Consider the following 19,624-nt stretch of genomic DNA (forward strand, 5'->3'; position numbering starts at 1 on the left):
ACTAAAAGTATTCTTTCCTATTTTTAGTTTAAAAGAAGTATACTAATAGCACACTTGAATAAACTTTATTTTTCGTAAGGGGTAATCATATGTTTTTGAATTCCTATTTAACTTCATAGGAATTCCAGATGTTTGACATTATAAATAAACATAGACTTTACCTACAGGTTGATTTGTTATGTTATCTAATAATATTCAGTGAATAGTTATCAGCTGATATGTATGTTTTGTTCATGGAGCTGATCTGGTCATTATCAACACTGAAGAGAAGCAGGTGAGTTTGTGTGAGAGTCTGTTAATGAATGAGAGCAATCACACTTATTCCTGTTGTTCTTCACACAGAGGTTCATATCTTCATTAGTCAGTGAGAGAGCGTGGATTGGTTTGTCTGATACAGAGAACGAGGGCGTCATGAAATGGGTGGATAATTCACCACTGAAACAAGGGTAAGAGCTAAAACACTCACAGAAAATTTCTTTTTTATGAGCCCACGACAACCTTCAGAAGACACAGTCATGACAACAACCACAGGTTCTGTAGAACTTCCCTATTAAGATGAACCAGCTCGTAAACTTCCAGTGAAGCTCATTAGATGTTGTGGTATATAGAGACCTCACAGAAACCACTTCTGCCTCCTTCTCTTCAGAAACTGAGAAACTAAATAATTGCAACACCAAAACGTGACATTAACATAGTTTCAGGTTATTTTAAAACAAATAATTTTATATGCTGATCCTGTTCTTACAAAAAATTAATATTGGTTTTGCTACACTAATCATAGTTTAACTATGGTAATTACGTCCAGACACCAGCAGCCTGGAAGGGTAAATGATTGAAATACTTAGCTAGTAAAGCAAAAATTTAAAAAGTTAATTATTAATGTTATAACAATTAAATAATGCATTGAATATTTTGGAAAAAAAAAAAAAAAATTCAGCCAACACAGACTTGCAGCTGTAGTTATATCACTGTCTTTGTCCATTGAGCCATGTATTCTCTATAGGTTTTCAATGGGGCACAAAACATTTAATGTGCAATTTAGTTCAATTTACTTTCATCTTCTGGGATATTCTGCTTGTCTGTAAATAGTAGCCTATGTGTAATATTATTAATATTAATGCATTGAAGACATGAGAAAATCAAGGAAGAAAACAAAATGTGAAGCATCTCATATGTCAGTGTCAGTTTAAAAACTATCTTTCTGCTCACTGTTAAAAGGTTCATACACTTGGGGCGCTGAAGACAATTCTCACACTGGGATTAATATGATTCAATAGAGAATTTGTACACCTGTAGGAACTGATTACAGCAAAAATTCAGTTTATTTCTCAGTTCAGTTTTAACCAGGGTTGGGAATGTTCATTGGAAATGTTTGAGGTTATTGACTGAAAAACAACAGCAGAACATCTTCTGCTCATTGACTCGAAACTGGAGGCCAGAGTCAAAGATCTGACTTCAAGAAAGACCAGTTACAGAGAGAAGGGTCCAGTTTATTTCTTCATGTCCACTGAGTTGAGCTGGTCTGACAGCAGACAGTACTGCAGGGATCGTGGAGCTGATCTGGTCATTATCAACACTGAAGAGAAGCAGGTGAGTCTGTTAATGAATGAGAGCAATCACACTTATTCCTGTGTTTATTCACACAAAGGTGAAGAAATGGTCAATGCAGGTGCTGTTCAAGAGAGAAACTTTAATTATTTCTCATGATCTGAGCCTAAGGATTTAGACATTTTTATATGATGGCCAAACAAATAATAGGGTTGTCTGTGGTTTCAAAAGTCGTTGTGGGTGTATGGCCTGTATGAGTGTGAGATTTCCCGGCCTCAAGTGGTGTCCCATTCCAGCCCTGCGTCACGTCCTTCAGTCCCATTCACGAATTACTACTGGAGTGACCATGATCTCCACCAGAGGGCACTCCATCCATGAATTTTGATATTTACCCAGGACTCCATTTCCCACAATCCTCTGTCGGACTCATAAGTCACCTGTCTCTCATCATCTAATCAAATCGTTCACTCATTCACTAATCCCTATATGGTGTATGAAAGTTGAGTGCACTTTTTTTTTATCATCAAAGAGTGAACAAAACAAGTGAGAGAATTCGGACACGACTACACAGCATGCCCCAGAGTCTGCAGAAAATTAACATATGCCTACCCATCTGAAATATTGGTATTTTGTTTCCTTTATGAATTGTGCCACTGTTCACTTGTCACGTTTATTGTATTACTTGATTTTAAAACTAAATGAAAAAAAAAATGAAAAAAAAAAAAACACTGTCATGTTGTTATTATTATTATTATTATTATTATATGTAAAAGATAAAATAGAATAAAAACAACAGTGACATTTATTTGAACATAAAATATAAAGATAACATAGCATACGAATATAAGTATATTACAAATGAAAAGTGATTGAGAACCTACACAAGTGTATGAATATAGCTACGTTATTTTAAAACATTATTTTGGCTGGTTTCCAGTCAGTATCGAGTATCAAAATGTACTCCGTTTTGTTAATTTTCGTTCTGGTGAAACTTATTTTCCTGAGGAGAAGAAAACATACATTTTCAAAAAGAGCAACCGCTTCAATGCGTGCTTTGTTAGCTCAAAGATGCCACCTCTTGGTAAGATATTAGACGACATACATTCAGCTCTTAACCAAAATAACTTATGACGATGAGCTTCCAGTTCCTGTAAGAAAGACCTATCCAGTAACCAATGTTTTCTTATAAAAATTGGGAGAACAAATTTGACATGTTATATGATCTTATGTTGACCTACAGTCAAACCAAAAATTATTCGGACACTAGATATACATATGTGGCAGAGAGGAGGACACTAGGACCTGGGGAAGAATTGGGTGAGGCATGACTGGTAGGGGTGCTAGAACTAATTGTCACACAAACAAGACCAGGTGAAACAACTTATTTAAGATAAGCCAAACGATCAGAAGATGAGAAGGTGAACAGGAAGCTGGGCTCTTTGTTTGTTCAGGGGGCGAGCTGATTCAGTGCATAACGCAAACTGCTAAAACAAGGTAGTAACTGCTTTTATGGTTTTGGTTAGTATTTTTTTTTAAGTATAATGCTATGATCCTTGTTTGTTTGCAGCATTTTGATTCATCATGAGCGGGGCTGATTACTGATGCATTATTGGAAGGCACAAGCTACTAAAACAAGGTATTAATATAGTTAATTGTTTCTTTTTTAGAAATGTACTAACGTGCATTTTTATTGTAGGACTGGCACCGATTGTTATCTGTTTAATTTAGAGTTGGTTTCTTACTACTTATTTTATATGAGGTTTTATTAAGTTCTTGAACTCAACTGAAAGTGTGTTTTAAGTGTGACAAATGAATGACGAGTGAGTCTCTCTTTGTTAACCTTTGTGGGGTAATGACCTAGCATAGTGCTCATGAGAATGAGGAATTGCTGAGTTGGTTGTTAAAGGTGTTTTGTTTGTTTTGTTTTCCCAGGCGGTTGCACTCGAGGGACAGTGGGCGCACGTGTGGTGTTTCCTTTTATTGGATGCAGTGGTTTGGTGTGAGGGTGTCACATAGGTAAATGCTGTGGTGATGTAGTGGTTTGTTTTGTAGTATTAAGTCTTCACTCCACTTGTACCTCTGTGTACTGCCTGGGTTGGTTTATTTTGTTTTTTCGATTGTGTTTTTTATGCCTATAAGGGACTTGTGAAATAAAACTGCTCCGTAAAAGCGTTTATACCTGAAGTCCTCACTGCTGGTTTATTCTGTAAGCTCATTAACTGGGCAAGGTTACACACACACACACATATATATATATATATATATATATATATATATATATATATATATATATATATATATATATATATATTTATTACATTTATTCATTTAGCAGTTCTGCCTTACTTTTTGCCTCCAGCTAGAGCGGTGACCGTTATTGATGGTTCCCATGGAGACGCGTCATCATTGCTATCTGCTTTTATTTACTAATTTTATTCAAAAGTTCACAAATTTGTTAGCTATAGCAGGACATATCTAATATTCCGATTGTCAAATATGTGCAAGTGGATGTGTTTTGTTGTTCAAACACCTTTATACCGCTCGCATTAGTTGAGCTGTATGTGCAACGTATTAAGTATCTAACGTTACCTTATTAAAGTACCTAAAAAAAATATATACATTATTTCACTTCCGGCTCAATTTGAGATTATTATTTTTATCATTTTTTTGTTCTTTTTCCATGAGTTTGCAAAGTGACGAAAAATGAGTCAAAGCATAAAATGTGATGTTAATAAAATACATTTTAACAGTTAAACTTAAAGCCTGGTTTATTAGAAAATTATTTTTATTTTTTTCATGAGATAGCACACAAAAAAAAATCAATTAAGAAAGCTTCTCTGCTGGCTAGTGCTTAAACACTTCATTTTAACTACTGTGTCATTATGACATAAATGGCCATTTACATTAAGTAGCCTAAATCAGTAAATGTATCACAATGTATTTCTAATACAGGAACGGTGTTCTGAAAAATTCGGTTTCTGAGATTTTCGGTGACACTGAATATACGTGAATATTCATGAGTTTCCTGTTTTGCGTTAAAGCGATACTAAATATTAGTAGCTAAGTTTTCACCGGATCACAAAAACTGTTCAACAGGTTCAACAAGGTCTTGCGTCTCTCAACTTTCTCCTCACAATATCCCACAGATTCTCTATGGGGTTCAGGTCAGGAGAGTTGGCAGGCCAATTGAGCACAGTAATAACATGGTCAGTAAACCATTTACCAGTGGTTTTGGCACTGTGAGAAGGTGCCAGGTCATTCTGAAAAACGAAATCTTCATCTCCATAAAGTTTTTCAGCAGATGGAAGCATGAAGTGCTCCAAAATCTCCTGATAAATAGCTGCATTGACCCTGCCCTTGATAAAACACAGTGGACCAACATCAGCAGCTGACATGGCACCCCAGACCATCACTGACTGTGGGTACTTGACACTGGACTTCAGGCATTTTGGCATTTCCTTCTCCCCAGTCTTTCTCCAGACTCTGGCACCTTGATTTCCGAATGACATGCAAAATTAGCTTTCATCCGAAAAAAGTACTTGGGACCACTGAGCAACAGTCCAGTGCTGCTTCTCTGTAGCCCATTTCCTGCACACGCCTGTGCACGGTGGCTCTGGATGTTTCTACTCCAGACTCAGTCCACTGCTTCCGCAGGTCCCCCAAGGTCTGGAATCGGTCCTTCTCCACAATCTTCCTCAGGGTCCGGTCACCTCTTCTCGTTGTGCAGCGTTTTTTGCCACACTTTTTCCTTCCCACAGACTTCCCACTGAGGTGCCTTGATACAGCACTCTGGGAACAGCCTATTCATTCAGAAATTTCTTTCTGTGTCTTACCCTCTCGCTTGAGGGTGTCAATGATGGCCTTCTGGACAGCAGTCAGGTCGGTAGTCTTACCCATGATTGCGGTTTTGAGTAATGAACCAGGCTGGGAGTTTTTAAAAGCCTCAGGAATCTTTTGCAGGTGTTTAGAGTTAATTAGTTGATTCAGATGATTAGGTTAATAGCTTGTTTAGAGAATCTTTTCATGATATGCTAATTTTTTGAGATATGAATATATTGTAAAATTAATAAAACAGCATTTCAGAATCATGAAAATAATATAATTTGGCGATAATAAAATATAAATGAATTTCTATTATAGTACCTGCCAAAAGTTTGGAAACATTAACATAAATTAATGATTTTGAAATAAATCTCTTCTGCTCATCAAGGCTGCATTTATTTGATCAAAATATTGTAAAATATTACTACAAATAAAAAAGTGGAAATATGTTAAGATTTTCTATTTTATTATAAAATGTAATGTTATTCCCATGATTCAAAGCAGTTTTCTCCATTACACCAGTTTTCAGTTTCACATGGTCCTTTAGAAGCCATTACAATTTACAATAAAGTGCTCTAGCTTTACAAAAGGAATATTCAACAACTTCTGTAAAAATGAATACAAATAAAATATACACACAAATATACAAATGCTGTTTTACAGGAATTGCAAAGTGTAATCTCTTACTGCAACGTAAATTATTTTACATACTACTAATATACTTACAACTGTAAGCTTTTGGTACTATTCTGTAACAAAAGAGGTGCATCAACTTCTGAATGAAACTACAACAGTCCACTGTGAAAATAAAAACTAACTGCGTAGCCTCTAACACTGGCCTATCATTCGCCATCCTCATCCCTCTCTCAAAATTATTTGCCGCCACTGTCATGTAACACACCGGGTAACTGCTTCGCGCGGTCTTTGGCGCTTATTTTTGTTGGCAGATGAGAATGATTTGCGTCCTTCACCCTGGTTTCACCGCGGGCTTCACAGATGATGTTCACGTCGCGCAATTAGTCACTTCATAAGGTTCCCATTGGGAAATAATGGCAATTTACTTGTGTGAAGTAAACTCAACATTTTTCAAATTTCTGCTAAGATATATGTGACTTTTTTTGCAACGAAAATTATTATTATGAAATCATGCTACCTCCGCATATTTTTCTTCCTGAAATCGGCAATTTATGCGGCGAAAGTGCGGCGTATTTGAAAAAATGCGACCCCCGCATAAATATGCGGCCCTTGGCTGATTATGCATTAAATCAGGCGATCACATAATCGCGTTTTTCTGGAGGGAGTGATACATTGTATTTTTCAGGATTCTTTGATAAATAGAAAGTAGGGGTGTAACGGTTCACAAAATTCACGGTTCGGTTCGATACGATACACTGATGTCATGGTTCGGTTCGGTACGTTTTAGATAGAGCAAAATGTAAAAACATCTCAACTTTTCAGAATACCGCAAGCGCACCACGGGTCATGTGACAAGAACTAACCAATCAACTTCATCCTTTCCCGTAACAACGTTGAAAGCTCAGCCAAGATGAAGGAACAGCTGATCATAGTTGTATATGGATTGCAATTTTGAAATAAATTTAGTAGCAGAGCTACTGCAAGCGATTTTTAGAGCTGCAAATCCATTTATCCTTTGCTGAAATTTCAACGTTTCATGGAGAGGGCACGTCATGGTTGCTTAGCAAAGGCAGACACCTTCAATAACCAGCAGACGCCTCCAATAACCAACAGGTTTGGTGTTTGGGTGCACTTTGGATTCCCTGTAAGCTATAATGGTGTACCGGTATCTAAATGCTGCGGGGATAGTTTGTTGCGTGTATGTTTCTCCTTTTTTTCGTCTTTTCCCAGATACTGACACACTAAGGGGATGTCGGCATAAATGAGTTGACATGTTTCAAGTATTCCTGCGGGGTTTTTTTTGTATTCCCGCTGGTGTACCCTATTGTCATGTAGCAGATGCGACATACCGTTGTTTTTTTATCCACCATTCTCTTGCCATCACCATTATAGCTTAAAGGGAATCCAAAGTGCACCCAAACACCAGACCTGTTGGTTATTGGAGGATCTTCTATTTCTGGTCTGTTAAACGCATTGGCTATTTTGCTACGAGCCTTTAGCGCGTACTGAGTGAGCGAGTGCCTGACTGAGCGCCTAACATAAACGTATAACTATAAGTTGGTGTTTTTTTTCTTTTTCGGGAGCGTCAGGGGCGTTGCCTGTTACGGCGTTTGGGTTATTGGGCTACCTTGTTGAACGCATATCATTTCATTTCTTTTTTTTTTTTCAAATATAATTAATTAGTCCAACAAACCGTTCGGTATACATAATGCGTATCGAACCGAAAGCCTCGTACCGAACGGTTCAATACGAATACGCGTATCGTTACACCGCTAATAGAAAGTTCATTGAACAGCATTTATTTGCATGTATCAAATATATTTATTAAATTTGTTAAAGCATTTATTAAATACAAATCTTTTGAAACATTTTAAATGTCTTCACTCACTTTTCAGCACTTTAATGTACAGTATGATGAATTAAATTATTAATTTCATGCGACACTGAAACTTCTCTCTGTAAACAACAACAGATTTATAAACGATTCTAATGATGAATGTTGAATTCCCAAATGCAAATTAAAGTGACACTAGCACAGCTTTGACAGTAAATCGAAACTGAAAACAGACCTGTGTTTTGCCCCACATTCACTACAGCAGCTCCGTCCAAACTGTGAGCATATGGGTTTCTTTATTTTGTGATTTGTAGAATAGGATTTGTGCACCTCAGAATTTGAAATGGTGTTACTCTTGTGTTGTGTTTATGAGAAAGAACGAGTAAATAAAACATTTGCAACTCCTAAAAAAACTTTTGTGACTTCAGTTTTCTGATATGCATGTGCTACTATTTTTACACCTGCAGATTCCACTGTCCCAGGTGATCAGTTTTGCTATAATAATACCTTCACAGAACATGATAGTATTCAGCTATCTGTGCAAAAGCAGAGAGGTCAGTGTGATGTATAGGTACAGCTGTCCAGACCAACATCTGATGTTCTGATGTCTTCAAATGGGATCCCAGAAAACCTGCAATAAAAATAGTACAGTTCAAAATCAATCATATATAACCAATATAACATGGATTCCCATTGCTGTTCCTGGAGATCTTCAGATCTAACCTTGATCTGGCTGTAATTGTCAACTGCTCCTGAGGAGCTGAAAATTTGCAGAAAGGTAGAACTCCAGGAACCGTACCCCTGTATTATAAATTATCACATCTGGTATTAAGTATCAATCCAAGTAAAATTTTAAGATTAGCTAAATAGAAAATATTTGTGGTATAATACTGGGATTCTGTGAGAAGTCCAGTGACCTTGTCATGTTTTCTTTTTCATATAATGTTCATACAATATTAATGATGCAAAATACAGTATAAACCCCCTATAAATTTACAAACCTGATATGGATAAATACAAAAGTGGAAAACCTTGTTTGTTACATAGGAAAGCCTTCCATCGATGCGCTGTGATGTGAATTTGTTGAGAAGTTCCTCCCTACAGTAGAAAAAAAAAGACATCGACAACTATTTTTGACAACTATTTTCAGTGGATTATTATTATTTTTTTTTTTAGGTAAACATGGTAAAAAGATGCCTGAACTGATTAATAATTTAATAGTAGTAGACTAGTAGTATAGTAGTTTGAGTGCAAACAAACAGTAAGAATACAAAGGTAGAAAACGCAGCTAAACAGGACACACAAGTGAGACATGAAGTCAACCTTTTGCAACATCTGCCAGAGTTCTGCTTCCAAATAAATGGTGATATTTTGGTACATGTAATTCAGAGAACAGGTAATCATTGTTAATTTACATATATTACCAACACCGTAACAATAGAAAGCTGGTTAACAATCTGTGAACTTACTTTTTAGGGCAATGATCACAATATAAGGATAATATTTGGCAGACTTGTATGTTCATCTTTAGTTGTCATCATCTGAAGTCATCATGAGTCTTAGAATCTTCTGAAGGCTGGATCCAAACTGGAACTGGCGTAATGTCTAGTAACTTTGAGATGGGCATCCCAAGATAGAAACAGGAAACCAAAAGGAGAAAGATTAGCATAGCTGCTGTTCGTATTATTTCATACAAAAGAGGATTTATTTCATCACATATAACTGTAGTGCACGGTTATGAGATGTGTTATGTGTGAATTATGTTAAATTGTAATTGATCACTGTGATCTAAGCTGAATTTTCTGAATAGTGGTCTTGTGTGTGAATATAGTATTTCTATTTTAAATAGACCCAAAACCTTTGAATGGTAGTGTACACTAAAAGTTTATGTGGCAAAATGGTGTATGGTTCAGTAAGGTCTGCAGCGGCCAGCTGGACAGATATTTGGTAGACGAACACTGAGTAAAGTGCAAAATGATAAACACCTGTGTCTGATTGCAGTAACTGGTGTGGAGAGATCGGATAAAAAGCCACCGACTGAGAGCTTGTGCATGCTTCTCCCAATAACAGGTGGAACCACGCCTGCTCACTACAGCTTAATAGTTTAGTTAAAAAGAAAAGAAAAAAAAACTTTCAGCAATGATGCATTGAATCGATGAAAAGTGAGTGTCTCTTTTTTTTGTTTCAGATAAATGCTGTTTTTTTTTTTTTAATTCTGAAAAACAAAAAAGGTTTGGTGAGCATGAGATGTCTTTTCAAAAACATATCTCACTGAATTTTGAACGATAGTGTATATTTGTGGTTATTATGGTTCAGTGTTCTTTGTAGATGTAGTCTGACAGGACTGTAGCAGGCCATTAGCAATTAAGAATCTAGGAACATAAGCAATTTGTCACAGAGACAACCATATTTATATGCCAGTTTTATTACAAGGAACCAAGCTAAGGAAAAAAAGAAAAAAGAAGAAGAAAATAAAGAAAACTATTTTGTAACGTAACAGAATTTGTTTCTATTTTTTCTTATTTAATATTGCTTACTTCTGGATGTCAAAGCCTTCTTAAAAAAAGAAGCTTTCCCAGTTCTTCTGCCTTCAGAAATTGCTAAATCTTGGAGCTTCCCCTGTTGCTGAAATCAATAGTTTTTGTCAATATTTGTTTACCATGAGAGATTAAAACACATCATTCACTTTATTGTCGCGCTGATGTAAGTGATGTCACCGATTAACGGTTAACTTACAGTTTAACTTTAGGTTAAATAAATGAGCCTATTTCCAATCACCCATTTAAAATAAATAAATAAAACACAGCAAACCTTTCACAGACCTGTCAAGTGCTCTCATGTACACATAAAGATGTAATAGAAATCCCAAACTTTAATAAAGAGCTCCGTCTACGGAGTTGGCCTAATGTTACCTCCTCTGAAAAGGGTAAGATGCTAACGGACCGATTCAAAGAAATTCACCATTTCTATGAAGTAAATTCAACAGAAGCAAGTCAAAAAAAAAAAAAAGCAAGAGAAGTGTATCTGTGTGATTTTAGGGACTAAACTTACAGAAAGCCCTGAAAACCTAAGCAAAAGTCAGTGATTCTCTGCTTGTCAGTTGTTGTGTTGGCGCTCCGTTTCTATGGCAACTCCCTCCGCTCCAGTGTTTGAATGAAACTCGAATGTTCAGCACGCACGCCCATTTCGTCACACGTCACAGTCACGCAGAATTTACATGAATAAACATTTAAAATTAGAACATAACTTGAATAAATAACTTAATTAAATTATTATTAAATAATCTATTATTTTTTAATGATTTATCACATTATGGGGACCAAATGTAAATATAGTAAGTATAGTATAGTAATCCTAATACCATTACATTTTGACCTTGTAGTGACTTGTTTTTTTTGGTCCACATGAGGAAACAAGCTTATAAATCACACAGAATGGAGTGTATTGTATTTCATATAAGGGGTAGTTTTAGTTGTAGGGTGATAGAAAATAGAGACCAGCTAAAACCAGCTTAACCAGCCTGGCCAAGCTGGGAGACCAGCTAAAACCAGCTTAACCAGCCTGGGCAAGCTGGGAGACCAGCTAAAACCAGCTTAACCAGCCTGGCCAAGCTGGGAGACCAGCTAAAACCAGCTTAACCAGCCTGGCCAAGCTGGGAGACCAGCTAAAACCAGCTTAACCAGCCTGGGCAAGCTGGGAGACCAGCTAAAACCAGCTTAACCAGCCTGGGCAAGCTGGGAGACCAGCTAAAACCAGCTTAACCAGCCTGGCCAAGCTGGGAGACCAGCTAAAACCAGCTTAACCAGCCTGGGCAAGCTGGGAGACCAGCTAAAACCAGCTTAACCAGCCTGGGCAAGCTGGGAGACCAGCTAAAACCAGCTTAACCAGCCTGGCCAAGCTGGGAGACCAGCTAAAACCAGCTTAACCAGCCTGGCCAAGCTGGGAGACCAGCTAAAACCAGCTTAACCAGCCTGGTCAAGCTGGGAGACCAGCTAAAACCAGCTTAACCAGCCTGGTCAAGCTGGGAGACCAGCTAAAACCAGCTATTTCCAGCTAAAACCAGCCAACCAGCTTAGGCTGGTTTAAGATGTTTTTTTCAGCAGGGTATATATATATATATATATATATATATATATATATATATATATATATATATATATATATATTCCCAATTAGCTATATTTAAATAAAGTGATAACAATTTAAATGTGTCATACCTAAGAAGGCCTTGAATCATTTTTTTGAGTGTTTTTGAGAAACACCTATAGGGTTGACTACTTGTTCCTCCCATCCCCATGTGTCAATTAGAGAATTGAAATGTCTTTCAAGATGGCTTTATCTGATCTGTTTAATGGGTCAAAGGCTGGAGGACAGAGAAGTGATGAAATGAGGAAGCATCAGTTTGAGTAGTGAGAAACACCCAGTGCACTTGCTGCTGCGCTTCCTGTTTCAGGTTGTTTGAGTACATTTGAGAGTTTAAAGATTATTTTGTCGGCTTTTGAAGCTGATAACATAAGGTTGAATGTACAAAACACAAATTAAGTAGCACGGCTCTGCTGAGAGGTTTTAAGTGTGAAACCACTTCCTGTGTAGCCTTAACACTTTTGAAGATGCTAATAAACTTTCAAAGACAACGGCTCATCTGTGAAGACGTACTGCCCGATACAGTGGATAATGGATTTAGAGGCTATTTATGAAAATGTTGAACGCAGAGATATTGGGAGCACAACTGGAGCTCAAACTCTGAGTCACGGCCGGGATGAAAGTAAAAATCTCAAACACAGTAAGAAAATTACTTGAAAGTAAAAAGGGTTTTGAAGATGGTGTTGTTAATATTGTCATTATGTGGAAATGAGAACCATCACATACAAATATTTATAAGAGTGAAATATCAATGTTTCCATTTTACTTTTACATTTCTATTTACTTTTTCAAAATGTTCTTGTTTGCATATTTTATAATAGCAATTGCAGATGACTTATAAAAACATACTTATATACCATAGAAATGCATGTCCATTACCAAAAACAATAGTAGATTACCATTCAGAGGTTTATCTGAAACTTAATTTCTAATAAAATGAATAGTGATCAGTTATCAGATATTTGTGTGTTTTGTTCATGTTTGTCAGGAGGAAGTAGATGTTTGGTGTTGATCTCAGTGGGTCTCGGGCTCATTTGTGTTCTTCTGCTGGTCTTCATCATACTGCTGTACATCACCATCACAGCAGAGAGAGACCTGATAAAGAGTTACAAGAACACCGTTGAAGAGCTCAATCAAACCATCAACAGCTTACAGGACAAACACACTGATCTAACACAGAAGAACCTGGAGCTGGAGACCAAAGTTAAAAATCTCACTGCTGAGAAAGACCAGCTACAGAGAGATTTTGACTCTTTGAATAAGAAGGGCCTAGTTAATTTCTTCATGTCCACTGAGTTGAAGAACTGGTCTGACAGCAGACAGTACTGCAGGGATCGTGGAGCTGATCTGGTCATTATCAACACTGAAGAGAAGCAGGTGAGTTTGTGTGAGAGTCTGTTAATGAATGAGAGCAATCACACTTATTCCTGTTGTTCTTCACACAGAGGTTCATATCTTCAGTAGTCAAGGAAAGAGTGTGGATTGGTTTGTCTGACACAGAGACCGAGGGCGTCATGAAATGGGTGGATAATTCAACACTGAAACAAGGGTAAGAGCTAAACATCACTGTGTGTTTATTTTAGTCTTTGATTCTCATTATAAAATCCCAACCTTCAGAAGAAAGCAGAAGAGAAAACTCTTCCACAAACAACCACAATTAAATACGGAAGTTTTAAGCGGCCATGCATTATAGTTTTTTAATATATAAATTTATATATATATTATAACGACTGAATTTTCTCTAAGAAATTACAAAACTGTGCAGGTGGCACTACAGACCTGAATATAACTGATGGGTGTTGTACACTATCCACTTTACTGTACGCGGACCTTCCTCGTGATCGCTACAATTTGTGCAGTCTTGTTCATTACTGACATTTAATTAATTCATAAATGTTAAAATTACGGGATTTAACGTTGTAGGCTATTTTTGATGTGCTTCTTTTCTTTATTATTAATCTTTATTGTTAACCATATTGATGAGAAATGTGATGTATATGTAAAGTGCACAGGCTAATTTAATTCAGTTTTGTTGTATAACATAATCATTTTTTTTTCTACACACACGCACACGCACACACACACACACACACACACACACTACACAAACACACACACTACACACACACACAATGTGGGAAAATTAAAAGTGAGTTTAATCCAAGCAGCTTTAAAAGATCTTAGAATAGTTCTGCATCCTTCTGAAGTGTTCGCGGTGTTGCCATTTAAACATGTTAATTACAAAAACAAAACGTTTGGTGTACAGCCTCTGGAAAAATCAACAGTGATTGATCAGCCTTTATTTATGTACAGTATTGTAGACGTTATTACCTAGGAGAAGCAAAATCTGCTGAAATATAGGCTACAGTAAGAGCTCCTGCATGATTGTCCATCAGATGCTTGTCAAAGTTGAGTTCGTTACTATAGCAACAGTAAAACTGTTATGTCCTTATAACGAGAAAAACAAACTTTCGTTATGTCGAGGTAACAAGAAAGTTAAGTCGTTATAACGAGAACACAAGAAGGAAAAAAATATAATGCATGTTAAATAGGATTTCCGTAATTAAATACATTTTACTGTAAATTCTATAGAGAAAACGTTTATTCCCTTTTACTTGTCACTTCTGCTCCAGCTTCTGTACTACTTTAGTCTACTCTTGAAACATACTATTATACTGATTATTGTTGATTCATTCATTTGTGCTTCTGAAAATCTGAACTTTGATACGTGTTGTTCAGGTTTTGGCTGAAAGGTGAGCCAAACAACGATGGAAATGAGGACTGTATTGAACTGAATTATAATAGAGAGAAGTCGGGATGGTCACCACTGAACAGCTGGAATGATCTGCCATGCTCTGAGAAGAAAAAGGGGATTTGTGAGAAATAGGGTTCAACCTTTTCTTATGGTTTTGCTTTTGTTTTCTAATATAATCAATCTTATTGTAAACGCATAAGTTCTTATTTAGGTCCCTGCCTTTAAAATGAAAACAATCAGCAGATCTTACATTTGTTAGAAGGACAATGTGTAATTTTCTTATTGCTATAATAATCTTTATTTCTGATGGCCTGAATTCGGGTGATCTGGGACACAAAACCTCTGATGTGTTCATGTTTTGCTGCATCACAAGCAGCTCTGTATTAATATGATCTTAGTTCAGTTGTTATCATGATCTCATTGTTGATCTGAAGTGTTGAGGAGACAATCACAGTAAACTACAGAAGTCTAACTTCTGTCTAACTTCAGATTACTCTGATTCATCGTCTTATTCTGATATTGAGTGTCTGTAATTGCTTTCTCTCTGAATAAATTTGCCAGTTACCATGTAAACTGCATTGTTATTTCATTTTATATTTAATTGTTATCTTATGGAGAGATATTCTCCAATTCAGCAGGAGGCAGCAGAGAGCAGACTGAAGTGTTGAGCTCCAAAGTGATGCTCAATTGTTTTTCCGCCAAAATATAGATATTTGTGTTTCAATCTTCCGAAGTGTATTTGATACTAATGTAGTTCCATAGATTTAGAACTTAAATTAATTCCAGCTAGTGATGGGAGAAAAGACCATTTGAAGCTTCGTATCAACTGAAATAATTGCTTCGAAATTAGATTCACGCAAAATGAAGCGCTATTAAATACATGCTGGAGACGCCTGCTGGTCAAAACTGTATACATGTAATAAACCCATGTCAAAAACATGCAGAAGACAGCTTTTACAAAACCAATGCAAGTGCTTTATAAAAGTATAATATTTATTATATTATACTTTAATAAAAGTATTAATAAAATTGTTGACTGACGAATTTATCACGGCATTTTTTGTTTACATTTCACATTCTTGTGCATCTGGTTCCCTGTATTTGACTCCAGTCCAGCAGGACGCAGTACAGAGCGGGTTCAGACTTCAAGTCTTCAGAGAGGAAGAGGAACATCAGATCCAGACATAGACAGTAAAAGAAATGGACACAGCGACCCCATTGGAACTCAATTGAGACAAATGAAGCCCAGTTTTTTGCGTTTTTTAGCACTTCCGTTTCTGACGCGCAGACTCAAACGAAGCTTGACGACGTCAGCAACCTGTCTGACAGATGTAAATCTTCTAGTAGCTGTGCGTGCAAACTGCCATCGTTAATCTTGCAGAGACGGCGAGCTTGAGCGGGGAGTTCTTTGGCGTGAGTGAGCAGGAGTAAGTATTCTGATTAATTATTTTGTATAGTATTTTAAAATGTAACGCCAGTACGCCATATTAAGTTAATTGCCTGCGAGCTTCTCCTCCTGTCTGTACGGTAATGCGACAGAGAGCCGAGTGGTTATGACGCAATCGTTAGCCTATTTTTTACAAAAACTGTTTATACGGGGCCATAATGTAACATAGAAGGTAATGGAGCCCTTTATACATTGTCGTGTATCTTTAGAAATAAATAATGGACAAACGGAGTCTTTAAACGCCTCAGATGTAAAGTTATTCGTTGTCAAAGTGACGCCAAAATGAATGGGAGTCAATGGGAATGCTAACGCAAGTGAAGTTCTGCTAAAAGATGGCAGCCCCCACCCGACTTCAACTTCCGGTCGAGTTCCTTGCCCCTTGGATCCAGAGCACTTGCTGCTGTCATTCTCTTTGGGGCATTTGGGGACGTTTTTTCCTTCAGGATCCCGTGGAAACAACGGATTTTATTATTTTATTTGGTTTTTAACACCATGTACACGCAAAACCGTCACTAAATTATATGTTATTCAAGTTGTTCCAACAATAAGTAAAATGGATGTATGGAGGCCGTCTGATTAGTTAAAAAAGTACAAAATAACCCTATCAAGAGAAAACCATGCAGCTACAACGTTAGCTGCTCCAATAAAGGATCGTTTTGTCATTCCGACTCCGGTTTACGTTACATTTCAGCTTTACTTCAGATTTACAGTGATCTGGACGGTTTTTAAGAGGCTTTCTTTCATAAACACAAGACCGATTTCTGTTGATCGGGTCTTGTGAGCCATCATGGCCAAAGTGCAGGTGCTAAACGTGTCTGTTCTGGATAACCCCAGTCCTTTTGGAAACCCGTTTCAATTCGAAATCACGTTTGAGTGTATGGAGGACCTACCTGAAGGTGAGATACTTCACAAATTCAGTTTGTACGTATTTCTGCAATTACTTTGCAACTACTGAAGACTTGGACTGTCTTACAGTTACGTCTAAAAACATCAAGAACCATAACAATATTCATGGTGATTTAAGCGAGGAAATCGAAAACTTTTATTGTCACAGCTGTGAATGTTCACGCGCTCAATATTTTGGCGCCGGCGGGGAGTTCGCTGACAGCGCGAGGAGCGTGAAGAATGTATCTGTGACGCCTTCGATTGGTTGGATTATGCGTGACGTCACGTGTCGGGAGGCGGTGTGACGATTTTGGGGCAGAACTTTTATTTATTTTTTATGTTGTATTTCTTGTGTATGTGTACTTAATTTTTCAAATTTATTGTAAAACAAAATATATTAATTGCGAGCAGAACTTGCGCCGTGGTGTTCTAAAACACCTTAAATGTATAGTTATGCTCTGTATTTTGTTTGCTAAATTGATCATATTTTACTACAATAATTTTTATGATAGTATTAAAATAAATAAAACTTTATTTAGGCAGTTTTCCACAGTTTTTTCACTAAACAAATTGTATCTGATTCTTTTCACTTAACATTACAGCCTCCATTTTATCAATGATTAGTAAAATAACACTTGATGACCCATTCTAATTATAAGAAAAGAGTTGCTGAGTTACTATGTATTATCCAAATTTTAAAAATGGCACTGTTTCATTTATAAATAAAATAGTTTTTTGATTAAATGTGTTATGGAATTGTCACGTTTGCTCTATAAAACCTCAAATGAAACTCCGCAAATCATAATCAAATATGAAACCTGAAATACATAATATAAGGACTTCAGAGGATGTTCAATTTTCCAAGCATGTAAACTCACATCCTTGTTATAGTTTTCCACTAAATGGTCATTGTGTGATATTGTAAGTCTATGTATTTCCTGTTAGAAACCAGAATTGCTTATGTCTGGGATTCTGCCTCTCAGATCTGGAGTGGAAGATCATATACGTGGGCTCTGCGGAGAGTGAGGAGTACGACCAGGTCCTGGACTCGGTTCTGGTTGGCCCAGTTCCTGCAGGCAGGCATATGTTTGTGTTTCAGGTGGGTTCGTCGTTATGACCTGGGAAATACTTGTTCCTGGTTCTGTGCAGTATGATCAGCTTCCTGCATCCAAATCTCACTTCTAAGCCATATAAATAATACCATTTTAGAGAATGTTGCAGTGCACTGCCACCTAGAGATGTAATGAGAAAGTACATCTGTAAATGTGCAATCAAGTGCATGAATTTTGGAATCTCCATTCCAGAAAAATCACAAAAGCAATGAAACATTAAACAAATGACCATTAAAGCTAGTCGTTAGCCAGATCAATATATAGATGCTACAGCTCTCAGTGGTTTCGAGTTTGTTTCAGATAAGACTGAAGATGTTCTCACCAAGTGCACAGGTTCTCCTTTGTGTTCACTGTGATTAGCATCAAAGCATCATGAATTGTTTACCTTGGATTACTCATGAAATTCAAAGGGTCATTTGTAGGTACCAGAATACCATCTACAAGCTACAAAGATGGTTTGGAAAAAGCATTTAGGTTTCTCAGTTTTGTCTCTCTTGACTCGATTGACAGGCGGACGCTCCAAACACAGGGCTGATCCCCGAGAGCGATGCGGTGGGCGTGACCGTCGTGCTGATCACATGCACCTATCACGGACAGGAATTCATTCACATCGGTTACTATGTAAACAATGAGTACACAGACCCTGAGCTGCGGGAAAACCCACCTGTCAAACCCAACTATACATTTAATAAGGCTGTTGCTGTCAGTATTGTTTTTGGAAATTAGGCTACATTCAAATGCAATGGTCTCGTTTCAAAAGCATTGGTCAAAATGCTTGCGTCCACTTCACTGTAGCCTATGCCCTGCTTCCTTTCCGTGAGTTTTGACCGAAAAATGGAAAATATCAAGCGCTTCCGTTTCAGAGTCCCTGTTTCATGTTTGTTAGCCCAGGATATTTTACAAATCCAGACCAAACGATGTTTTACGGCCATGTCCGGAATAAAGACTAGCCTATCCATGTCACACAGTAAGATTTTACCATATACCTCGCAGTCACAGACTGTATTTCGCCACAGGGTGTCACTGTGGCCTCAACCCTTCGCCTTCGCTTACTCTGAGCTCCATTGCTATGTCTGAGGTAAACCACGCCCTCCTCATTACCCTATGCAGGAAGAAATAAATGAAGAAATAAATAAATGTAGAAATACATAAATGTAAAAATAAATAAATGAATAAATATAATATATATTTATTCATATATATATATTTATTTATTTTTTGTTTTTTACATTTATTTGTTTATTTATTTATGTATTTATTTATTTATTATTTTGGCAGACGTGGCATTCCATAGTTGACAAATCTAATGTAAGTTAAAGTTAACATAAAACATTTATTGCAGTTCAAAATAAGAAATACCACTTCCTTTTCCTGTAATCTGATTTGTTTGAATATTTGGATAAATTAAAGTTATTTATTTAAAGTTTTCAAATTTTTTCAAA

General features: G+C 36.9%; 2 protein-coding genes across 3 annotated transcripts; both read left to right on the forward strand.

Moving 5' to 3' along the window:
* Positions 1-2,503: 2,503 nt before the first annotated feature.
* On the forward strand, positions 2,504-15,296 carry LOC113052238 (CD209 antigen-like protein C). 2 transcript variants are annotated; one of them, XR_003277013.1, is made up of 6 exons: positions 2,504-3,042; positions 3,116-3,184; positions 3,481-3,564; positions 12,972-13,360; positions 13,429-13,532; positions 14,723-15,296. XR_003277013.1 is itself a non-coding variant. In XM_026216678.1 (4 exons), the coding sequence occupies exons 1-4, from the start codon at positions 12,515-12,517 to the stop codon at positions 14,868-14,870; spliced, it is 750 nt and encodes a 249-aa protein (XP_026072463.1). In that variant the 5' UTR covers positions 12,220-12,514; the 3' UTR covers positions 14,871-15,296. The 2 variants fall into 2 exon arrangements, 1 of the variants encoding a protein (XP_026072463.1); XM_026216678.1 differs by lacking the exons at positions 2,504-3,042; positions 3,116-3,184; positions 3,481-3,564 and adding an exon at positions 12,220-12,623.
* A 1,277-nt stretch (positions 15,297-16,573) lies between these two features.
* On the forward strand, positions 16,574-18,977 carry LOC113052880 (histone chaperone asf1b-B-like). The gene is made up of 3 exons (XM_026217370.1): positions 16,574-17,081; positions 18,054-18,169; positions 18,693-18,977. The coding sequence occupies exons 1-3, from the start codon at positions 16,973-16,975 to the stop codon at positions 18,906-18,908; spliced, it is 441 nt and encodes a 146-aa protein (XP_026073155.1). The 5' UTR covers positions 16,574-16,972; the 3' UTR covers positions 18,909-18,977.
* The last annotated feature ends 647 nt before the right edge of the window (positions 18,978-19,624 follow it).

The sequence above is a fragment of the Carassius auratus genome, chromosome 1 (genome assembly GCF_003368295.1).
Source record: "Carassius auratus strain Wakin chromosome 1, ASM336829v1, whole genome shotgun sequence".
Lineage (NCBI taxonomy): Eukaryota > Metazoa > Chordata > Actinopteri > Cypriniformes > Cyprinidae > Carassius > Carassius auratus.

Excerpts from the sequence above, each read along its gene's own strand:
- LOC113052880 (XM_026217370.1), top strand. The coding sequence starts at position 16,973 with ATGGCCAAAGTGCAGGTGCTAAACGTGTCTGTTCTGGATAACCCCAGT. Across the intron at positions 17,082-18,053 it reads TATGGAGGACCTACCTGAAG|ATCTGGAGTGGAAGATCATA; the intron begins GTGAGATACTTC and ends TCTGCCTCTCAG. Across the intron at positions 18,170-18,692 it reads GGCATATGTTTGTGTTTCAG|GCGGACGCTCCAAACACAGG; the intron begins GTGGGTTCGTCG and ends CTCGATTGACAG.
- LOC113052238 (XM_026216678.1), top strand. The coding sequence starts at position 12,515 with ATGGATTTAGAGGCTATTTATGAAAATGTTGAACGCAGAGATATTGGG. Across the intron at positions 12,624-12,971 it reads AAGTAAAAATCTCAAACACA|GAGGAAGTAGATGTTTGGTG; the intron begins GTAAGAAAATTA and ends CATGTTTGTCAG. Across the intron at positions 13,533-14,722 it reads AATTCAACACTGAAACAAGG|GTTTTGGCTGAAAGGTGAGC; the intron begins GTAAGAGCTAAA and ends CGTGTTGTTCAG.